At 39.1% G+C, this 20,619-nt stretch overlaps 1 protein-coding gene across 7 annotated transcripts in view; it reads right to left on the bottom strand.

Moving 5' to 3' along the window:
- Window positions 1-20,619, bottom strand: part of Acyp2 (acylphosphatase 2) — a 205,213-nt gene that overhangs the window by 166,995 nt on the left and 17,599 nt on the right. For 5 of the 7 annotated variants that reach the window (XR_008217389.1, XR_008217386.1, XM_052734567.1 and 2 more), the window contains exons 2-5: window positions 16,050-16,116; window positions 6,771-6,887; window positions 4,605-4,621; window positions 3,104-3,213 (exon numbers count right to left, since the gene is read on the bottom strand). Coding sequence is in view for 4 of the 7 variants with exons in the window: in XM_052734567.1 (XP_052590527.1) it covers window positions 3,104-3,213; window positions 4,605-4,621; window positions 6,771-6,828 (185 nt within the window). In the remaining 3 variants the exon portion in view is untranslated. Of the gene's footprint in view, window positions 1-3,103; window positions 3,214-4,604; window positions 4,622-6,770; window positions 6,888-16,049; window positions 16,117-20,619 lie in introns of those variants that run through there. The other 2 variants (XR_008217388.1, XM_052734565.1) reach the window with 2 other exon arrangements.

Genomic DNA, 20,619 nt, shown 5'->3' with positions numbered 1-20,619 from the left:
GGTATAGATTAATAGAAATGGATTAATTTAAGCTGTAAGAACAGTTAGCAAGAAGCCTGCCATGGCCATACAGTTTGTAACCAATATAAGTCTCTGTGTTTACTTGATCGGGTTTGAGCGGCTTGGGACTGGCGGGTGAAAGAGATTTGTCCTGACTGTGGGCCAGGCAGGAAAACTCTAGCTACACTCCATAGCTAATTAGATTAAAAAACAAAAACAAACAAAAAAGAAACAATAGCAATTGCTAACAGAATGAGGAGGGGGAAATGCATATTTCTACATCTAATTTTGAAAGCAGTCCACTGTGCTTTGAATGAGGAATGTCCCCCATAGGCTCATGTGATTGAACAGTTAGTCCTCAGCTGATGGCTATGTTTAGGAAGGTTATGGGCTCTTAGGAAGTGGATCTTTGATGGGGAACATACATCACCAGGGGTAAGCACTGAGGTCATATAGCTTGGCCTACTTCCCATTCTATGTCTACTTCTGACTACTGATATGTGTAGTCAGGCTCCTGTGGCCATGCATTCCCCAGCATGTGGTCTGTACAACCTCTGGAACTGTAAGTCCTGTCTCCTGTAAGCTGCTTTTGTCAGCATTTTATCACAATAGAAATGAAACTAATACAGAGTCTGGTGAATATTTTACATGAAATACACCTCAACAAATCACACTCCTGGGAATCCACCCCATAAAAACAAGATAAAAGGACCAATCAAAGGCTTATGGCAGCATCCTCCTACTGCAAAGAGCAAGTAACAAAAACAAGCGTTCAAAGCAATGAGATAACAAATAATGGCACACATTATTATTATTAAAGCATACATTAAAAAGAATATACATCAGAAGAATTTTCTTAGAAGCATCTTAAGTGACAAAATGTGATATAGGAAACTATGGCTTTATTTTTAAAAACCAAATTTTGTGCAAAAATTGTTGATGTTTATATGCCAAAGTATAAAAAAAAAAGTCTTTGTCCTTTTCTCTGTCTGTGTGGTTGTAAGGAACAGAGACAAAGAAAGAAAGAGAGAATGTGACCAGGACACAACATAGAAGGTTACAAACCAGCTTGCTAGCACTCAGTACTTGCAAGGGGGATAAAGGGTTTGAGAAGAAAGGAGACAGTGACATGCCTTCATTTATGTCAAGTAACATCCAATCCGTGCTTACCTGAGGACTAGGAATGCAGCATGAGTGGCTTGAGCTTCTACTCCTCTCACAGTCTCCACTCTTAAACCACTCACAATCACCTGCATTTTCTTATCCTTATAACTACCAGTTTTATACAATGTCTCACATATTTTCTGCATTTTATGAGAATCCTATTGTTAATTAATGGTTAATTGTTAACTCATGTTTTATGTAAGATCACTTTTAGACATGACTTTTCAAGTTGGTGGCTAGGAGGTTTTAGTTTAAATGAGAAAGGTCCCTATAGGCTCATGTATTTGCATGTTTAGTCCTCAGTGGAACAAAGAAGGATTAGAAGGTACAGATAGTGTGGTCTTGTTGGAGGAAGAATGTCACTAGGGGTGGACTTTGAGGTTTCAAAAGCCCATGCCAGGTGAGTGGCTTTCTACCTGCTGCCTGTAGATCAGGATATCCATCTTAGTTACTTCTCCAGCACCATGTCTGTCTGCCTGCTACCATGCTACCCATGTGATGATAATAGGCTAAACCTCTGAAAGCGTAAGCATGCCCCCAATTAAATGCTTCCATCTATATGAGTTACTTTGGACATGGTGTTTTCTCACAGCAATAGAACACTAAGAGAGGGTGCACAATTTTACATAAAAATGCAAATACATAGCTATATTTAAATAAATTAGAAAACTAAGAATTCAGTCATTATAAACTAACTGACTATAAAAATGCATATCAAATGAAAACATGTTGTTGAAAATATATCAGAGTTCCAGTAATAAATAAATGAGATATTAATTACAAATATATACTTGAAGGAGACTAGAGAGATGGCTCAGTGGTTAAGAACACCGGCCACTCTTCCAGAAGAATCAGATTCAATTCCTAGAATCTACTTGGAAGTTCACAACCATGCTTAACTCCAGTTTCGGGAGATTCAACTCCTTCCTCTGTCATCCTTGGACACCAGTAATACACATGGTATATAGACAAACATTCACACAAAACACCCATACACACAAAATCCAATAAATTTTACTGTACACCAATGTTTTTAAGAAAAGAGGCAGCTGTTGAAGGTATTCTCAAGGCCACTGGGACAGGTTCCACTCAGGAGAAGGAAACAGGAAAGAGTGGTAACCAGCTTTGCTGTCATATCTCTACATTCTGTTATCATGCTTATTACAACAAGAAAAAAAAATATTACTTTTGAAGCATGAAAACAGTAAAAAAGGATAATTTATAAATAAACTATGATTTAGTATCTAACTCATAGGCTCTGTTGAAAAGACTATATGTAATAATTCATGCAAAGTGTTTACCTCATTCCCAACATGTTGTAAATGCTCAATAAAAGTTAACTATTTTATTTTTAAAAAATTAGCATTCTAGACAGCAGTGGAAATTGTGAAGCTAAAAAGTCAAAGCCTTTGGAAATGGTATTACACAGACTTGACACAGTCACCCTCACTCTGAATCTGCTCTCCTTTAGACTGTAAGGCTTGTACTATGGTAATAATAGTATTCATTAAACAATTCTATTATCAGAAAAATAAAACTACAATTAGGTAAATACATTATTATACAATAGAATGGAGATGGCAATTTTTTGCCTTGAAGACTACATTAAGAACATCAAGAACCATCTTCAGGCATTGTGCTCTGTCCTAACATTTGAAATGATAAATACTTGGGTCCTGGATATGGACTCCATGTTGGGGGAGACTTGAGATGACATATTAGGAAGCAGTGCAATAGTTCTTCTTGAACTCTGCCCAAGAGAGAAGTTTATTCCCAACAAAGAAATGCCACTTTGACTGTGGCCTACCTACAAACACTCCATCCTAGTTATAATCCACGAGAACTAAATCTGGCCATTGGTGCCACTATTATCCAACGAAACATCAAAATATCAAAACAGCTTCACAAATGTTGTAGACATGCTGGTCTTACTACTCACATGGAATCCACCTTTTCTTCGGGACCTTGCACTTGACCTGTCACAGTCCCTTTGCTTGTATTCTTCACCCAGCCAACCACTCCTCTTTTCTTAGCTTCTCCTTCTGTGTACTGATTTCAGGAAAGAAAACAAGAGAGGTCAAGTCCATCGTTAGAAGTCTATACTTATAAAACAACTCTAGTTGAAAACGTATCAGAGTTCCAGTTATAAATAACTGAGATATTAATTACAAATATATACTTTAAGGAGACTAGAGAGATGACTCAGTGGTTAAGAAACTGCTAACCTGACATTATTTTTTTTAAAAAATATAGTCTATTGGACTGGAGAGATAGCTCCATGGTTAAAAGCACCTGCTGCTCTTGCAGAAGACCAGGGTTCAATTCCCAGCACCCACATGGTTGCTCATAACCATCTGTAACTTCAGTTCCAGGAGATCCAATGCCCCATCTGGCCTCTGTGGGCACTAAGTATGCAAGTGGTACATAGACATACATGCAGGCAAAACATGAAATACACTCTGTGTGCTTGCATAGCTGACCTGCAGTCACACCACTATTTATAAGATCAGTGCAATTAGAGAAAAACAGACCAACAGTGAGAACTGTTTCAATAGTTTCTAGTACATAAAATTCAATCCGGGCTTCAAAGACTGATGAACCCAGGATTCTCAATCACTGATTTAAAGCTATCAGTTTGTGATCAACATAAAATACATACAGGCAGAAACAGACACTGGACCCATTTTGAAAATTCCAAAAAAAAAATAGATACAATTTTAATAATAATATCAAACCAGCAAAAACATAGGCCTACACACAGTGATCTGGAGGCTAGTGTACAGTTAGATGGTTCTGATAGAGTTGGTTATGAACAAATGCAGGAGCTAGTCTGAAAAACAAGAAAATAATGAAAATTGGGGCAATGAAATCTAAAGGACAGAGTTATCCTGAAATAAGAGGAGCTTGACTGATGGGGACATGGTGGGACTCTTGGGGCCAGCAACCAGACACCTAAAAGAGTGATACCCAGATCAGAGAGTAGGTGAAAATACAAACTACAGTTAAGTTTGAGGGAGGGGGCATTTTTTAAGACAAAACCAAGAGCAGGGGTGGGAGTGGGTTTTACTGCTAAACTGTGCTACACTGGCACCCTCTCACTTTACAGTGTGAGATGTGCCCCTGACCCAGGAGGGTGTGCATCTAAAACATGAGAAAGAACCCATAATTTGTATCTAGTATACTTAGCCAAATGCTTAATTAGAATCACATGCCAGAATACTTTTGAAATTCATAGAAAATTCTAAAACCTAGGAAAGCTATAACAAAACTTTAAAGATATTTCTAATAGAACTCACAAACAGTAAATTTTAAGAAAAATATCAGCAGTTGTCAAGAATAGGATATAATCAGTAGGCTAGAAAATGGGTCGAAAATGCCTCTATGATTAAAATCAATAGTAAGAAAAAAAGGCATAAAAATAAGAGATAGGTTTCACTTACCATTCTGAAGCAAACACCTGAATGAAAGAAGGACAAAAAGAAATGTCAGCTTGTCTGCCTTTTACAAACTATGCATTTTCTGCCATAACTTACATCTATTAAAGGGTGAGTAACAAAATGAATGAAACTCTCAAATCTGAATGTACTCAAGTGGTCTTCTTAAAAATTATTTTCTTTTGCCGGGCGGTGGTGGCGCACGCCTTTAATCCCAGCACTCGGGAGGCAGAGCCAGGCGGATCTCTGTGAGTTCGAGGCCAGCCTGGGCTACCAAGTGAGTCCCAGGAAAGGCGCAAAGCTACACAGAGAAACCCTGTCTCGAAAAACGAAAAAAAAAAAAAAAAAAAAAAAAAAAAAAAAAAAAAAATTATTTTCTTTTAAAATGAAGACTTTGGGGGGACAAAATATATAATATTTGAAATAAAAGTATATAATAAAATGTTGAATTACACTTTAATCATATTTTAAAATGTTAATTAAACACACAGTTGATCTGGTAGTACGGTCCCATAATCCTGGCTACTTGAGAGGCTGAGGAAGAGGGATGACAAGTTTAAGTCCAGTCTAGGCTACATAGAAAATTCAAGACTAACCTGGGCAACTTTACCTTAAAATAATAAGAACAATGAGGAGGTCATCTATGCATGCAGCTCAATGGTACATTTGCCTAGCATGTATGAAGCCCTAGACAGTCCCCAATTCCACAAAAACTGAATGAATGAACAGTTGAGAGTAGTTGATATAAAATGTACCCATCCTCAACTTTTAGAATTTCTTTTATAATGCAAGAATGAAATTCCAGTTTAAATAGTTTAAATTGTTTCTAGATATAGCCAGAACCAATGAAGCAAAACCAACATCAGGAAATGATATGTGCTTGACCACTGCTGGGCTTCCAGGGCCTCATCATTAATGGAAATCAATGCCAATGAAAATGATCCCTGGAGACTTTCTTGTGTAGCTTACATTATGTGCATACTTTGGATCATATATGTTGGGTAGTATTGTTCGTGTTGGTTATGTTTCTCTCTCTAGACTGTGGCATACCAAGCTTTCCTATATTAATCACTACCAAGCTGTCACATACTTCAGTTATTCAACTTCAGGCTGTAGGAGCTTCATCCCAGACATAAGTCAAGAATGCCAGGGTTTGGGGATGGCTCAATGGTAATGCACTTGTGTAGCATGCATGAGGCTCTTGGTTTGGTCTTCAGTGCACATAGGTGCACTTGTGTATAAATACACACACACACACACACACACACACACACACACACACACACACACACATCTCCACAAGGAATGCTATCAACTTTATATCCTGTGTTGTCTATAACCAAACACTGATACATAAAAACTTGGTTTTCTAAAGGAAGTAAGACAAGAGGCTAGACAGTTCCAAACTATCAAGGATGTATCCTGAAGACTTGGACCCATTGGAGAAGGCCTAGTACATCTTTCCTAGGAATTATAATGATCTTAAACAACATATCTCAGGTCATTCCCCCAAACTGCTAATCAGATCCTTGATCACAAAGAATGCATAGAAGAAAACTAGCTCCTACAAGTTGTCCTATGATCTCTATATGTATACCACGGCATGCACAACCACAGACATACATAAAATAAGTAAATGTAAGTGTTCTAATATTTTTAAAGGACCATCCTGAGCTTCAAGTACAAAGCCCTGCCAAAACACACACACACACACACACACACACACACACACACACACACAGCACCACCACCACCACCACCACTACCACCACCACCACCACGATAGGTCCACACAATGGAATACTACTCAACAGTAAAAAAGAACATACAGATACCCATAGGAACTACATATATGCATAAAATGCAGTATTCTAAGCAAAAGAAACTCACACATTATGTATAATGACATTCTAGAAAGGAAAGGCCACAGAGACTGAAAATAGATTGCCTGCTGCCAAGGTCTGGGAGGGAAGCGAGTGATAGCAGGAGGCTCAAGGGAACTTTCTGGGGTGATGGGTGCTCTCTGAACTGTGCTGGTGATTCCATGACCCCACACATGCCAAAAAAATGAGTATAGAACAGCAGAAGTGTTATCAGTTGTAAATTATACATTGATGGAAAACAATCAGGAAAATATTCATTGAGAAGTCACAGAAAACAGACCAAACCAACCTCCAAGGAAGTCAAAAGATACTGCTTGCACACAGCAGCTGTTCCTGGGTAGGAGCATATGAACATTCCACAGTTAGGGTACTTTATAACTTTGCAGTGTTTCCTGATGGCAGTATACTGTAGAATCAAATAAATAGGAACAAAAAGACCAGTAAGGGAATGAAAACAGTGTAACTTTATAAGACTATAGAAATATTTTTTAAATACATCTGATTGTGGAGGAATTGTGAGTGGGAAGAACCAATGAGAAGGAGAGCCAGAAAGCAATCTGTTATCCATGAAGGTAAAGATATCAGCCTGTGGATAGAAAAGGAAACAGCAGAAAGCAACACATGTGGCTTCTACCACACAGCAGGGGGCTCAGAACACAGTAAGTGCTGACCAAGCACACAGCCTAACAGTTCCAGGCTGGACATACTTCCTCTGGGCTTCTCAACCTCAACAACTTTATGTACAAACACTGTGAAAGGAAAGGCCATGGGCAACTGAAGTAAAAAGAAATTGGGGGGCTGGAGTGTAGCTTAGGGACAGAGCACTGGCTTAGCATGCACAGGGCCCCAGGTTCAAGCCTCAGAATCACAAAAGGGAGAATAAAAAGGATGATCTCTTTCTTACTTAGATGAGAGTCTACAAAGCACCAGTCACTGGGAGTTTTCTTAAAATTCAAACCCTAAGACTTTATCTCAGACTTACAGAAACTGTGCCTAGAGTCTAGGGAATCTGCTGTAAAATCAGTGGTTGGAAGGGAGGTCAAGGGGAGCATTATAACACTTTTCTAGCATGAACAAGGCCTTGGGTTCAAGACCTAGTGATGGCTTCCCACTGGTGTGGTTCAGTTGGAGTGGATGAGAAGCCATATGATCACTTATCAAGTCTGCTTGCTAGTTTACAAGTCAGTAGTACACAAGTAAGCTTGGATGATGACGAAAATCCTAACCTGCACTCTAACACGGCCTGGTATTAGAGTTGCCCAAGCAGCCTGGCAGCTTAGGTTGCTCACTCCATCCTTACCACTTCCTGTCCCAGAAAGGGAAGTCCACATCAACCCAGCACTAGCAAAGAGCAACATTGTTTCAGTATTCATGAACCCCAAGGAGAAATGAAGGCTTATAACTCAAACAGGGACTGAGGAGATGTTTCAGTTGGTAAAATGCTTGCTACAGAAGCAAGAGGACCTGAGTTCAGATCCCCAGCACCCATGTAAAGCCTAGCATCCCATGCACACCTGTAACCCCAGCTCCAAGAGGAGCAAAGACAGGTGGATCACTAGAGCTCGCAAGCCCTGGGTTTAGGAAAAAATTCTGCCCCAAAGGACAGATGGTGGCAGAAAAGGAAACAAATACCTTCTTTGGGCCTCCATGTGTGCACAAACACACGTGTGCAATAAACACACATATACTCTCTTTGGGCCTCTGTGTGTGCACAAACACACGTGCAATGTACTCACACATATAGATAAATAAACACTTTCAAAACGTAAGATAAAAAAGAATGTAATAGAGGAAGACACCTGACATCAGCCTCTTCCTTCACATGCACATGCTCAGGTGAATATACCTATACATATACACCACACAAACACACATTAGATACATGGATGGATGGGTGGACAGATAGGTGATAGATGATAGACAGACAGACAGACAGATATATGCTCATAACTTAAAGCAAAGGAGTTTGAGGAGTTTATTTTGTTGTTGGTTTTTTGTTTTGTTTTGTTTTGTTTTTTTGAGAGGAGCTCTCACCATGTAGCCCAGGCTGGTCTCACATTCACTATGTAGCCCACACTGGCTTTGAACTTGCAATCTCTTCTCAGTAAAGAACTCAAAAGCAGTATCAAACAACAAAGCATACCCAACTTTAGGAATAAGAAAATTACATATATAATCTATTAATGGATTGTTTCAGATAAAGCCTAAAAATTAGACAACTCAAATATATCTAACAAGTATAAATTATTCATGCAACAAAAGATTAGTCTAATTCAAAGTACAAAAGATGAGTTGAGTATGCAAGGCACAGTTGTCTCTGCGTCTAGTAGCTTAGAATCTAGTAGGGAAAGCAGAACACCACACAAAGAGAAACAGACAAATAAACAGGGTGTGCTGCTGCTAGAATCTGAGACCTGCAAGGCATCCTTAACAATTTTGAGGCCAGCCTGGGCTACATGAGATTCTGTTTATAAAAGGTCAATATAAATAAATATTTACAGCTGGACTAGGCTAAGTAATGTAAACCTGTAATCTTAGTAATTGGGAGGTAGAGGCAGGAGAATTGCTTCAAATTCTAGGTAGGTCATCCTGGTCTATACAGTGAGTTCTAGGATAGGTAGGAATGAAACCCTGTTTTAAGAAGGAAAAGCAGGACAAGCAAAATGGTTCAGTGGGTAAGAGCAATTGCTGTCAAGCCTGACAACCCGAGTCTGATCCTTAGAACCCATATGGCAGAAGGAAAGGACCAACTCCCACAAGGTATCCTCTGAGCATCACACCCCTAACACACAAAAATAAATAAGCAAATGAGAAAAAGGAAAAACAATTTTAGCAATAATCTCCATAAGCCTGGATACCAATGAGAATTTACTGGACAGACAAACCAATATTGGTGACTTTTTGACACACTCATTGAAAAACAGGTTTTCAAAATGAAACATGTATGAAAATGTTATAAGAAAACTATTATTTTGTAAGTTAATTTTTAAAATAAACTATTAACTTTTAAATGAGTTTTTGAAAGTTCAAACTTCATTCATGAGCAACAGTTAGCATGGTAAGAGCAATGTTACATGATGGATGAAAAATATGCTGAGGCCCAAAGCTAAGATTATCACATAGTTAAACATGCAAAGCCATGTGTGGCCTTGAAAAATTATATCCCAGCTCTAAACTGTACTGCAGACTTACTAAAAGACAGCTGAGCTGTGCTTCAGCTGTTTCTAGAAGAAATCATGTTTCAAACCCAAAGCTTCTAGTCTCTCAACTTACCTACTGCAAGCACCTCCCCACCCTCTTGTGTCCACTTCTGCCTTCCACTTATTTGTCACAAACCAGGAAAGGTGGTTTTCTTTCCTGAAGTAAAATAAAATCACTTCCTTCCTAAGCTTAAAACTCTCTAATGACTCCTCATAATACTGAAAATAAAATGAATTCTGATCACCACATTCTCTGTGACCTTCCCAACACTTTACCTCTCAGTCTGCCATTCCTCTCTGGTTGATTTGAAAAAATATGCATCCCCCCAATAGACTCATATTGAGACTTGGTTCCTGATTGGTGGTGCTCTTTGGGGAGGTTATGGAACCCTTAGGGGTAGAGCCTTACAGGAGGAAGTATGTCACTGGGGGCGGGATTTGAGGATTTATAGCCTCACTCCACTTCCAGTTCACTTATTCTGTTAACTGCATATGATTGAAGATGTGATCTCCCAGCTTCTGCCTCAGTTACCTGCTGCTAGGCTTCCCCACCATGATGGACTGTCCCTCTGGAACTGTAAGTCCAAATAAACTCTTCCTTTTATAAGTTGCCTTTGGTCACAGTATTTTATCACTGTTACAGAAAAGTAACTGATACTATTTACTCTATTGTTATCAAACTTGCCTCCTTAAATATGCCAAGTGTAGTGGATCCCCATTTCCTTTGCACATATTCCTTCTGTGTAAATGATCCCTTGTCTTCTTATATCTGGCTTTTGTTGTTCCTATCTCTGCACATAAGTCACCCTGAGACAAATACTCACTAACTTATCTCAAATATCACTGCATATTTGATATCTCAAATATCACTGAATATCAAATATTCCACAGTTCCTGTATAAGCATGCCACACTGACTACCACATGCCATTGCTATAACTTAGCAATTCACTTTTTGTTTCCCATCTTCCTAGTAAACTGCAAATTCCACAAGGGCAATATCTTCTGCTAGACCAGAGCTGGGCACACAGGTGTTGCATATATGAAAAAAGAAAAGCTAGTTGAAGAATACTCTGTAACAATTCATTATTAACATTATAAGTATACATATAGCCATATCAATTAGAATTTAAGTTTACTTTCAATATAAGGATGCTACATTTATTGCATTCAAAGTTCTGCAATGAATCTCAAGAATTCTATACTGATTCTAGAAGAACTTTACATAAGTAATAATATAGTGACTGAATATATAATATATTTATCCATGCCTATACTTACATGTATGAATGTACATATCTGTATACAAACATGATTACATGCATACAATATAAAAGGTAGCAGAAAGTTACTAAATAATGCCTAAATTGACATCAGGCAGGTATAGAACACTAAGCACACACACACACACACACACACACACACACACACACACACACACACACAATCTTTAAGTTCGGAGTCTTTTATAGAACATAGAGTACTTGGGGTGGGAAACTGAACAAGATATGCTGGCTACTGATTTCCACTTGCTCTTTGACATTGATTTTTTGCAAATCCAAGCACATATGTTAGTTTGATTTAAACTCTTAAGGTTTTAAATTTAAAAGTATTTGTAACTATAAATGGTAAGGTCACACACACACACAAAATCTTAAAATAACTACAGGATCTATTTAAGAGACTGACATAGTTTCAGGCCAATTTCATACTGCTTGAGCAACTCTAATCCATGTCACTGCTGAGGGAGTGATATTTGGGAAAAACAAAAAACAAAAAACCAGATGACTCCTGTATGAATGACATGTTAAGTATTTAATATAAATTTAGGTTGTCTTAATTGTATATCTAATGTTTCAAGGTTAAGACCACATGGTTGTTCTGTAAAGTCCTTAAATATTAATTGTGTGTTAATTTATTTATTATATGAGTGCTTGTGACAGATGCTGCTAGCTGCATATACAAAAATCCATCTCCCTTTCTTCTTAACAGAACTCTAATTTTCACCTAACAGCAGAAAATGACCTACATTTCCAAGCCTTTTTATCATAATGGTGGACAGTAAGACATAAGTGAAGACACTGATCAAGGCTTAGGAAAGCTCTCCCACAGGGACTGACTCAGAATATAAGACTGAAACAACCACAGCCACTTTGAAACCATGAGGCCTTAGATGTGACTTGTTAAGAGCTTTAATATGCCAGAAAACAGATAAAAAAGTAGGGGATGCAATGTGAGTCGGAATAAGAAGTTGTATTTGAGCAGGGGTGGAGTAGGGAAGTCATAGAAATATTCTGGAACTAGATAACAGTAACAGTTGTGAAATACTAAATATATTAAGAAAAAACACTGTATACACCACATAATATGAATATATATCAATTTCTAAAAATACTATAAAAACAGAAGAAGAAAGTGAAAATGGGGCTGTGGTACAGGCCTCCATACCTTACCTGAAGAGCAAGGTAACCATTTGCCAGTTTTTGCTCACTACACCTTCCTCACTTCTCCTATGGTTCCATAGAAAAAAAAAATTCCACAGTGCAGATCATCTTGAAGTACTGCAAGCAGAACTCAGTGGTTGTGATTTCTCGGGCTTTTACAATTTATTGCTGGAGAAGAAAACCTCTTGCACTCTAGCAGTATTTACTTCCATGGGGAATATTCACTACAGTGATGGTCCTGACTGCTCTATCTTGTCTGTCTCTTCCACAGGGATGTGCAGTGACTCAGCTCATGAATTCAGGAGACACATGTAGCACCAGTAAGGTTTATGCCTTGCTCTCATGCCCATGAGGGTACTTACATTTAATCTGTAATACAGATTATTATAAAGTCCCTTATATGCACATACATGCCACTTTCCTGTCAATAATTCAGAGAATGAAAGAGGATATTGATTATTGGACCCTTTATTTTAAATCCTTAGAAGGAGTATGTCAAGTGGATCTCCAGTCCATTAACTTTCTGAAGCATCAAGCCATGTAGAAATCAATAAAGTTCCCAGCCCACTTGACATCCTCTAGGATCTTTCCAAGAGGCCTGGCCCTTAGTTTGATGTGTACTGTGTAGCAGGAAGCCATCTAAACAGGCAAATGTGCAGCCAGGTTTTCTGCAGTTTATCAGCTGTGACTGGAGCAGAACATGCCAGGTTAGGGCCTCTGTTGGAGAACAGGCTTCTGTGGTCTGTCAAACTCCCTGCTCCCATCCTGCTTTCACTTCACTTAATAAAGAAATAAGGAACTATTATGACACAACTGCTCTGGAAACTGGGACAGACATAGGCTCCTTCAGCCATGAAATACGCAAGTGCAATGTGTTGCTCAATCAGGCTCAGTCGGCAGCAACCTGTTCCTTACTGGATGGAAAGAGAGTCAGAGAAAACTGAGTATTTGCAAAAGAAATATACCTTAAATCTACAAGGAAACCCTGACATTCAAAGAAACCATATGACAAATTTAAATGTCTGAATCCATTGTTTGTATCATATTTTCATACTGTAAATATACTTAGGATCTGAATGCAGGATGTGAGCTACATATCAGCCTTTAATGATTTCAAAATAGCGTTCACTAATTATATAAAATGTGTTTGCTTACATGGTTTCACATTGTATGATATACTTTGGACATTTCAAAACCTTCATTGTCTTTCTTGTCTCCTCCCTGACTTCCCACTGGTCAGCTTCCCTTAATGATTTTTAACAACTTTAATTACCAAAACAGATTTCCTTTTAAGGAGGAAATCTGCTTAACCTTTCTCCATGGTCAAGGAGCTATTGCTTGGAGCTAAATGTCATGTTAGGATCTTTCAAATAGTCCCATGCTACCTCTTCTCAGAGCTAATTATCACTGCACCACAATTTAGAGGCACAAGCCCTGTTGGGGACAATAATAACAAGCCATCAACCTGATCTTCAAAATATTACCCTTCCTGAAATAGTGAGAGAGGCAGACCTGGGTACACAAATAATTGTAGGGGAAAAATAGCATAAATGAAAGGAAATGAAAGCAGGGAATGTAACAGAACTATCAAGAAAATGGAATAATAACACAAATGTGAGGAGCTAGAGTCAGCATACTTACACTCCTTGACTCTAATGTACTTAAATTTCTAACTTCTAAAATGCAGGTTTTCTATTTATCTGTCTATACAAGGGAAGATATGTATGTGTAAATCATGTGATAAGGCCATTGATGGTTTATATTTGAAGTAATATTTCTTTCCCTTTTTCTTTCTCTTCCCTCCTTCAACCTCCTTCCCCCCTATCTTTCTTTCCTTTGAGGCAAGATGTCACTATGTAGCCCAGCTATGTAGCTGGCCTTGACTTTGTGATCCTCCTGCCTTAGTTTCCCGAGTGTTGGAATTATAGGTATGTACTACTATACTCAGTTTAAACAAACTTAGAGAAAACTATTTATATCATATTCCAATAAGCCTGTCCTATTCTAAAACCTAGTTACTACTGTCCAAAACAAACTCCTAGCCTTCTAAAGCACATGGAAACTAGCACATGGCCAGGATGCATTTCTAAGAGTGTTAGTATTCACCAGAAAGCTGATAAAACACCACATCATCTATACAATTAACCAGTTTTCAATTCTTCCTCCCCTTTTTTGAGATAAGGTTTCACTGTCTAACAAACCTGGCTGTAGACTACAAACTCATTTTGTAGACCAGGCTGGTCTCAAACTCATAGAGCTCTGAGAGGGCCAGGCAAATATCATAACAGCTTGCCCTAATAACTCAGTTAAGAACACCTGCTGCCCAGACTGCAGACAAGCAAGACACTGACAAAATAAAGTCAGTCTTCCCCAAGTTCCTCCTCTATAAGGAAAACTATTACCTTATGGACCTGGAAGCCAAAGACAGATGCTATCCTGCCAATGCTATGAAGACTACAGGAGCCTGGGATGATGGCAGTCTGGGTAATGGGTAGTCTCTGTCATTTTTTTTTATTTTGCAATACAGTTCAGTTCTACATATCAGCCACTGATTCCCTTGTTTTCCCCCCTCCCGCCCCCCTCACCTTCCCCCCCAGCCCACCCCCTATTCCCACCTCCTCCAGGGCAAAGCCTCCCCCAAGGACTGAGATCAACCTGGTAGACTCAGTCCAGGCAGGTCTAGTCCCCTCCTCCCAGGCCGAGCCAAGCGACCCTGCATAGGCCCCAGGTTTCAAACAGCACAACTCATGCAATGAGCACAGGACCTGGTCCCACTGCCTGGATGCCTCCCAAACAGATCAAACCAATCAACTGTCTCACCCATTCAGAGGGCCTGATCCAGTTGGGGGCCCCTCAGCCATTGGTTCATAGTTCATGTGTTTCCATTCGTTTGGCTATTTGTCCCTGTGCTTTATCCAACCTTGGTCTCAACAATTCTTGCTCATATAAACCCTCCTCTTTCTCACTAATTGAACTCCCAGAGCTCCACCCAGGGCTTAGTCATAGATCTCTGCATCCAGATCCCTCAGTCGTTGGATGGGGTTTCTAGCACAACAATTAGGGTGTTTGGCCATCCCATCACCACAGTAGGTCAGTTTGGGCTGTCTCTCGACCATTGCCAGCAATCTGTTGTGGCGGTATCTTTGTGGATTTCTGTGGGCCTCTCCAGCACTTTGATTCTTCCTATTCTCATGTGGTCTTCATTTACCATGGTCTCCTATTCCTTGTTCTCCCTCTCTGTTCTTGATCCAGCTGGGATCTCCCGCTCCCCCAAGCTCTCTTTCCCTTGACCCTCACCCTTCATTACCCCCACTCATGCCCAACAGTCCAATTAAGAAATGGAACTAAACAGAATTCTCAACAGAGGAAACTCAAATGGCTGAAAGACATTTAAGGAATTGCTCAACATCCCTAATCATCAGGGAAATGCAAATCAAAACAACTGTGAGATACCACCTTATGCCTGTCAGAATGGCTAAGATCAAAAACACTGAAGACACCTTATGCTGGAGAGGATGTGGAGCTAGGGGAACTCTCCTCCACTGCTGGTGGGAATGCAAGCTTGTACAACCACTTTGGAAATCAATATGGTGCTTTCTTAGAAAATTGGGAATCAATCTACCCCAAGATCCAGCTATACCACTCTTGGGCATATACCCAAGGAATGCTCAATCATACCACAAGAGCACTTGTTCAGCTATGTTCATATCAGCATTGTTTGTAATAGCCAGAACATGGAAACAACCTAGATGCCCTTCAACTGAAGAATGGATAAACAAAATGTGGTACATATACACAATGGAATACTACTCAGCAGAGAAAAACAATGACATCATGAGGTTTGCAGGCAAATGGATGGATCTAGAAAAAATCATCCTGAGTGAGGTAACCCAGACTCAGAAAGACAAACATGGTATGTACTCACTCATAGGAGGATACTAGATGTGGAACAAGGATGACTGGACTGCTACCCACATCACCAGGGAGGCTACCTGGAAAACAGGACCCAAAGAAAGACACGGGGATCGCCCAATGATGGAGAAATGGAAGAGATCTACATGAACAGCCTGGACATGAGTCTCTGTCATTTTTTAAAACAGATTTGGAAACTGTTTGGTCTGTACTCAGAGTTTATCCTTCTCAGATCTGATGGTATTGATGACTAGGCTGGCTATACCTTTGTCAGCTAAGCAGCAACAGATAACCAGAGTCTTCCATAAGGCTGCAGTCACCTTGTTAATTCATTGATCAATATAAATTTTAGGGGTCTGAAAGAAGATATTTTAAAAAATGGAATGCAATTTATGGAGATATATAAAGGATGGCTTAAGATTTATGAAAAATATTGCAAAATTTCTTTCCTATGCCATACTGTCATTACATTAAAATTTCAAAAATTTGAAGTTTAACATTAATAGAATTCTGACAAGCTAATAAAGCAATGACTGCTTACTGTTTGGGTCACAAGCTCAAGATTTTAAATTTCTTTTGGTTATCTTCTAAATATAGACTTACAGATGCTTTTCATTGGGTCAAAGACATTTCAGTCCAATCTATACCTGGCTTTCTGTACAGAAGAAAATATACATGCTTTTTAAGCCAAATTTGTAGCTTTTGCTAGGACTCAAAGATGAGTCTACTCCTGCTGTTTTACACATATCTGTTACCTGCTTTTTCTACAATATGGATTTCAATACAGATTGATAATACTGATATATCTGGAATTTTATGTCTTTTTATAAAATGAAAATTCACATAAACTTCAAAGAATCAAAAAAAACTTGGATCCACTTCTCACAGGTCAAAAGGATTCTGAATAAATACAGCTGAAGTTTCCCCATCTGTCTATTCCTGAAAATGGTATTTTTCTCTCTCCTGGTCTTGGTACTTCTCTCCCTTCCTCAATTACTGAGACCATGGGTCCAAAAGTTCCAAATAAGTTCATAAATTTTAACTTCTGTTCCTAGTTTGTATCTATCTTGACAGGTTTCCACTTGGCTGACAAACACATCCAAGTTGACTATAATCCGCTCCAAATGACTGCGAGCCTTGAGCATTCTGAAAGCTGATACCGACTAATCCATCTGATGTTAATGCTGTCTCTTCAGCTGGTCAATGAACCAGATGCTTCTAAATTCCCTCCTTGACTTTGACTAATATTCTGGCTTTCCAGGACCCTGACAACAACATTCTAATGTAAGCAGGAAGTAATTACAGAAGCAAATATGTTGCCCTTGTCCCCCCTGGAATGTTAGATTAAAAAGGGAATTTTTTGTCATAGGGAACCTGAGATAAAATAACTGGTCCCCATTCCTATTTCCAAGTTCCTTCTAGATAAGGAACTCGTCGGCCATTGCAGGGCCTTTGGCCCTTCTGTTTCTGCTAATTGCTATTAGCTCTTACATCACTGATGCCTTAACTAAATAATTCCTGTCTGGTTACCACTAAACCAATGATGCTAAACTCCCAAATATCAGCCCCTGGATCAAACCCATGACAAACTTGACATGACAAACTTGAAGATGGCAATAACCGAATAAGGAAAGGCTCACTTTGCCATTGGTAATGGGAAATGGTCTCTGTTTGGAACAACCTCTGCATGACTAACCCCCACTCTGTAATCTCACTCATAATCCAATGGGAGTTAGCTTCCTGATCCCACTGAAGGACACCTGATGGGCATATACTTCTGGCTTAACTCCCTGTGTTAATGTTCAGGTTTTAGATCAAACTAAAAATTTCTGTGTCCTGATCCAGTTAGGTCCAACAATAGTCTACTACCCTAATGATAAAATCTTTTACCAATTAAAACCATCTCCAAGATTAGAGATGATGTACTACTCAAGTGGGGAATGAGAAGGCCAGGCAAATATCATGACAGCCTAATAACTCAGTTAAGAACTAGGCCTGGGTCCCCGCTTTTTGGAACTGAGCAAGCAGTTTCTGAAGAAGAGCCATGAACAAAAGACAATCAGTCTCCAATACCCCTGTCAACAGGGAGGATAACTGTACATACTAGGCCAGCCCCTGCCACAGCAGCTCAAGGACAAAGCCTGGGACTTGTCCAGGCTTTCCCAAAAATATAAAACTATACCCCTGACTAGTCCTGACTAGCCCTAGCCAATTAGAACATACTAATAATGATTGCCTCTTACTTGAGCCAATCATATCAAAAGTGACCTAACTTCCTTAGGACCTCCCCTTGGCTAATAAATGCTCTTGTTGATTGCATACATCGATGATGGTCTTTTGTGGGACTTCTGCAGGACCCTAACATATGGTGCATTAGCCAAGAACTTGCCATTGGACTTCCATCCCATTGAGCGTCTGATAAACTGGTAGGTGAGTGTGAGCACTCTTTGTCTTAGTCTGTATTCTGTTAATATGTTGCTGTTCTGTTCCATGTGTTCATGTCTATAAGAAGCTCAAGCTAAGTAAGTCCAGGCCTGAATGCTAAGTGGATGCATCAGTAGCATTTACAACATGTGGGTTGGGAGACATCCTTAACTGCACCTTGGTTGGGACTTTGGGGCTCCTTTGGTTGAACTGAGATAAGCAGGTCACTCTTACCAGGTGGGGCTTACATTCAATGGGTTACAAATACTTGTCATCACTTAGGGGAATTTGTTACAAATTATTATTGGTCATGATAAGAACAGAACTACTCAAATGTTTCATGTTGAGGTTTTTATATGTTGATGCAAATTCAGAATTATTTTGTTATGAAATATATTTATTTCTGCTCTTATTTGAAATGTTGTACCTATGCAATGTTCTGAACTGCTGAGAAGAAACCACAGAAAAAGATTTTGATTAAAATATGCATGTTGTCTGGGAAACAAGGGAGAAGACAGAAAACTAGAATAATGAAGGGAAGGGAAAGGAAAAAAGAATTTGTCTATGTCTGGCTGAAGCAGAGGAGCAAAGACAGGAAAAGACAGACTTGAAGATACATGGGAAGATGTAGAAGGCCAAAGGGGATATGAACTATACTGAATTTGAAAAGAAACTGTAAAATATATTGGAGATTTGACCATATTGAATTAATTCTGGTTGGGTTTTTCATTTTCAAAATAACTGATGATTCTTGATTGCAGAATATTCATACTGAAAAAGAGGTCATGTTCTTTAAAGAAGAGAAAGGAGGACTAAGGTCCAAAACCATTATGTTACAACCTTCCAAGTCACAGGGTTCTATATGTTTGGCCTCCTATAAAACGACAAAGGTAAAACTATTCAGAATTTCATAGAGAAGTACAAACCTGCTTCTTAAAACTGTCAACTTCACATCTATGACCTATAAATGAAAACTGCAGTCTAACTGCTCCTGTAATATCTGTCTATGGATAGGGAAAAATGCTTCTAAAATATACTTATAAAAGAAAAAACAGAACCCGAGAGGTCCATTTAAATAACATATATACAAGGGAAAACAACAGCCTTGTTATTATTACCAAACTTAGAGATGTTTTCAAAATTAGGCCAAAATTTGTTTAGTTCAAATATATTTAGTAGGTAATGGTCCTCAAACTTGTCAAAGATCTAATCTATTTGATAAAAACTTACTACGACAAACAGAGACTCCCAGCTCCTAGCAATGACACCCAAGGTCTCCAAAAAGACATGAGACAACAGAAGAATGATGCCACCTGGGTTATTGATAGCACTGACCACTGGGCAAGATGCCCTAATGCAACATCTGCTGCCAGGACCAATGGCTATGCTTAAAAGTAAAATCATATCTAAAGTGACCTAACTGCCTTAGAACCTCCCCTTGGCTATGCTTAAAAGGAGCCCACACATCCCTCTCAGGGTCTTCACCATCTTGCTTTTGTGTGGGATGGCAGGTCCTAGCATGTTGGAATAATAAATGCTCTTGATGATTGCATATGTGGATGGTGGTCTTTTGAGGGACTTCTCTAGGACCCTAACAGCTCTACCTGTCATTACATCTCAAATGCTGGCACTAAAGGCTAGTGCCATACTACTTGGCTCCTTTTCAATTCTTTGGAGTCTATTATTTTATGGAAGAAATGTAACTAAACATCCATAGAAACATTGTAAGCCAATGCATAGCTACAAGTGCACTAAAGCCTCAGCTTCCAGTCCCAAATCCTCAGGAAAGCCTCAGCTCCCACCTCTGGTAACAGAAATTCACAGGAAAAATAAACAAAACCCATGGATCATCTATGCAATGTAGAAATTTGTAAAATGGAAAACTGACAAAGGAGAAAAAGTTAAAATAACTCTACAGTAGAGAAACCTGCAAACACTATCTTAGGCAACTGAGGTCAACATTAACTGTCATGAGTCTCAGTGACACTTGTGATATTCAATGGAAATGGGACATTACCTCTGGGGTCTTCTGTTGTCAAATCCCTAACCTGGTCTTCTCATGTCAAAACTATCAGACAAGGGCCAGCAAGTGTGGCTCATGGGAAAAAGACCACTCCAAGGTTGACTACTGAGTTCAATACCAGGACCCACATTGTGGA

This window comes from Peromyscus californicus, unplaced genomic scaffold (assembly GCF_007827085.1).
Source record: "Peromyscus californicus insignis strain IS unplaced genomic scaffold, ASM782708v3 Scaffold_13__1_contigs__length_99412109, whole genome shotgun sequence".
Classification (NCBI taxonomy): domain Eukaryota; kingdom Metazoa; phylum Chordata; class Mammalia; order Rodentia; family Cricetidae; genus Peromyscus; species Peromyscus californicus.
This window is presented reverse-complemented; position numbering and strand designations above follow the sequence as displayed.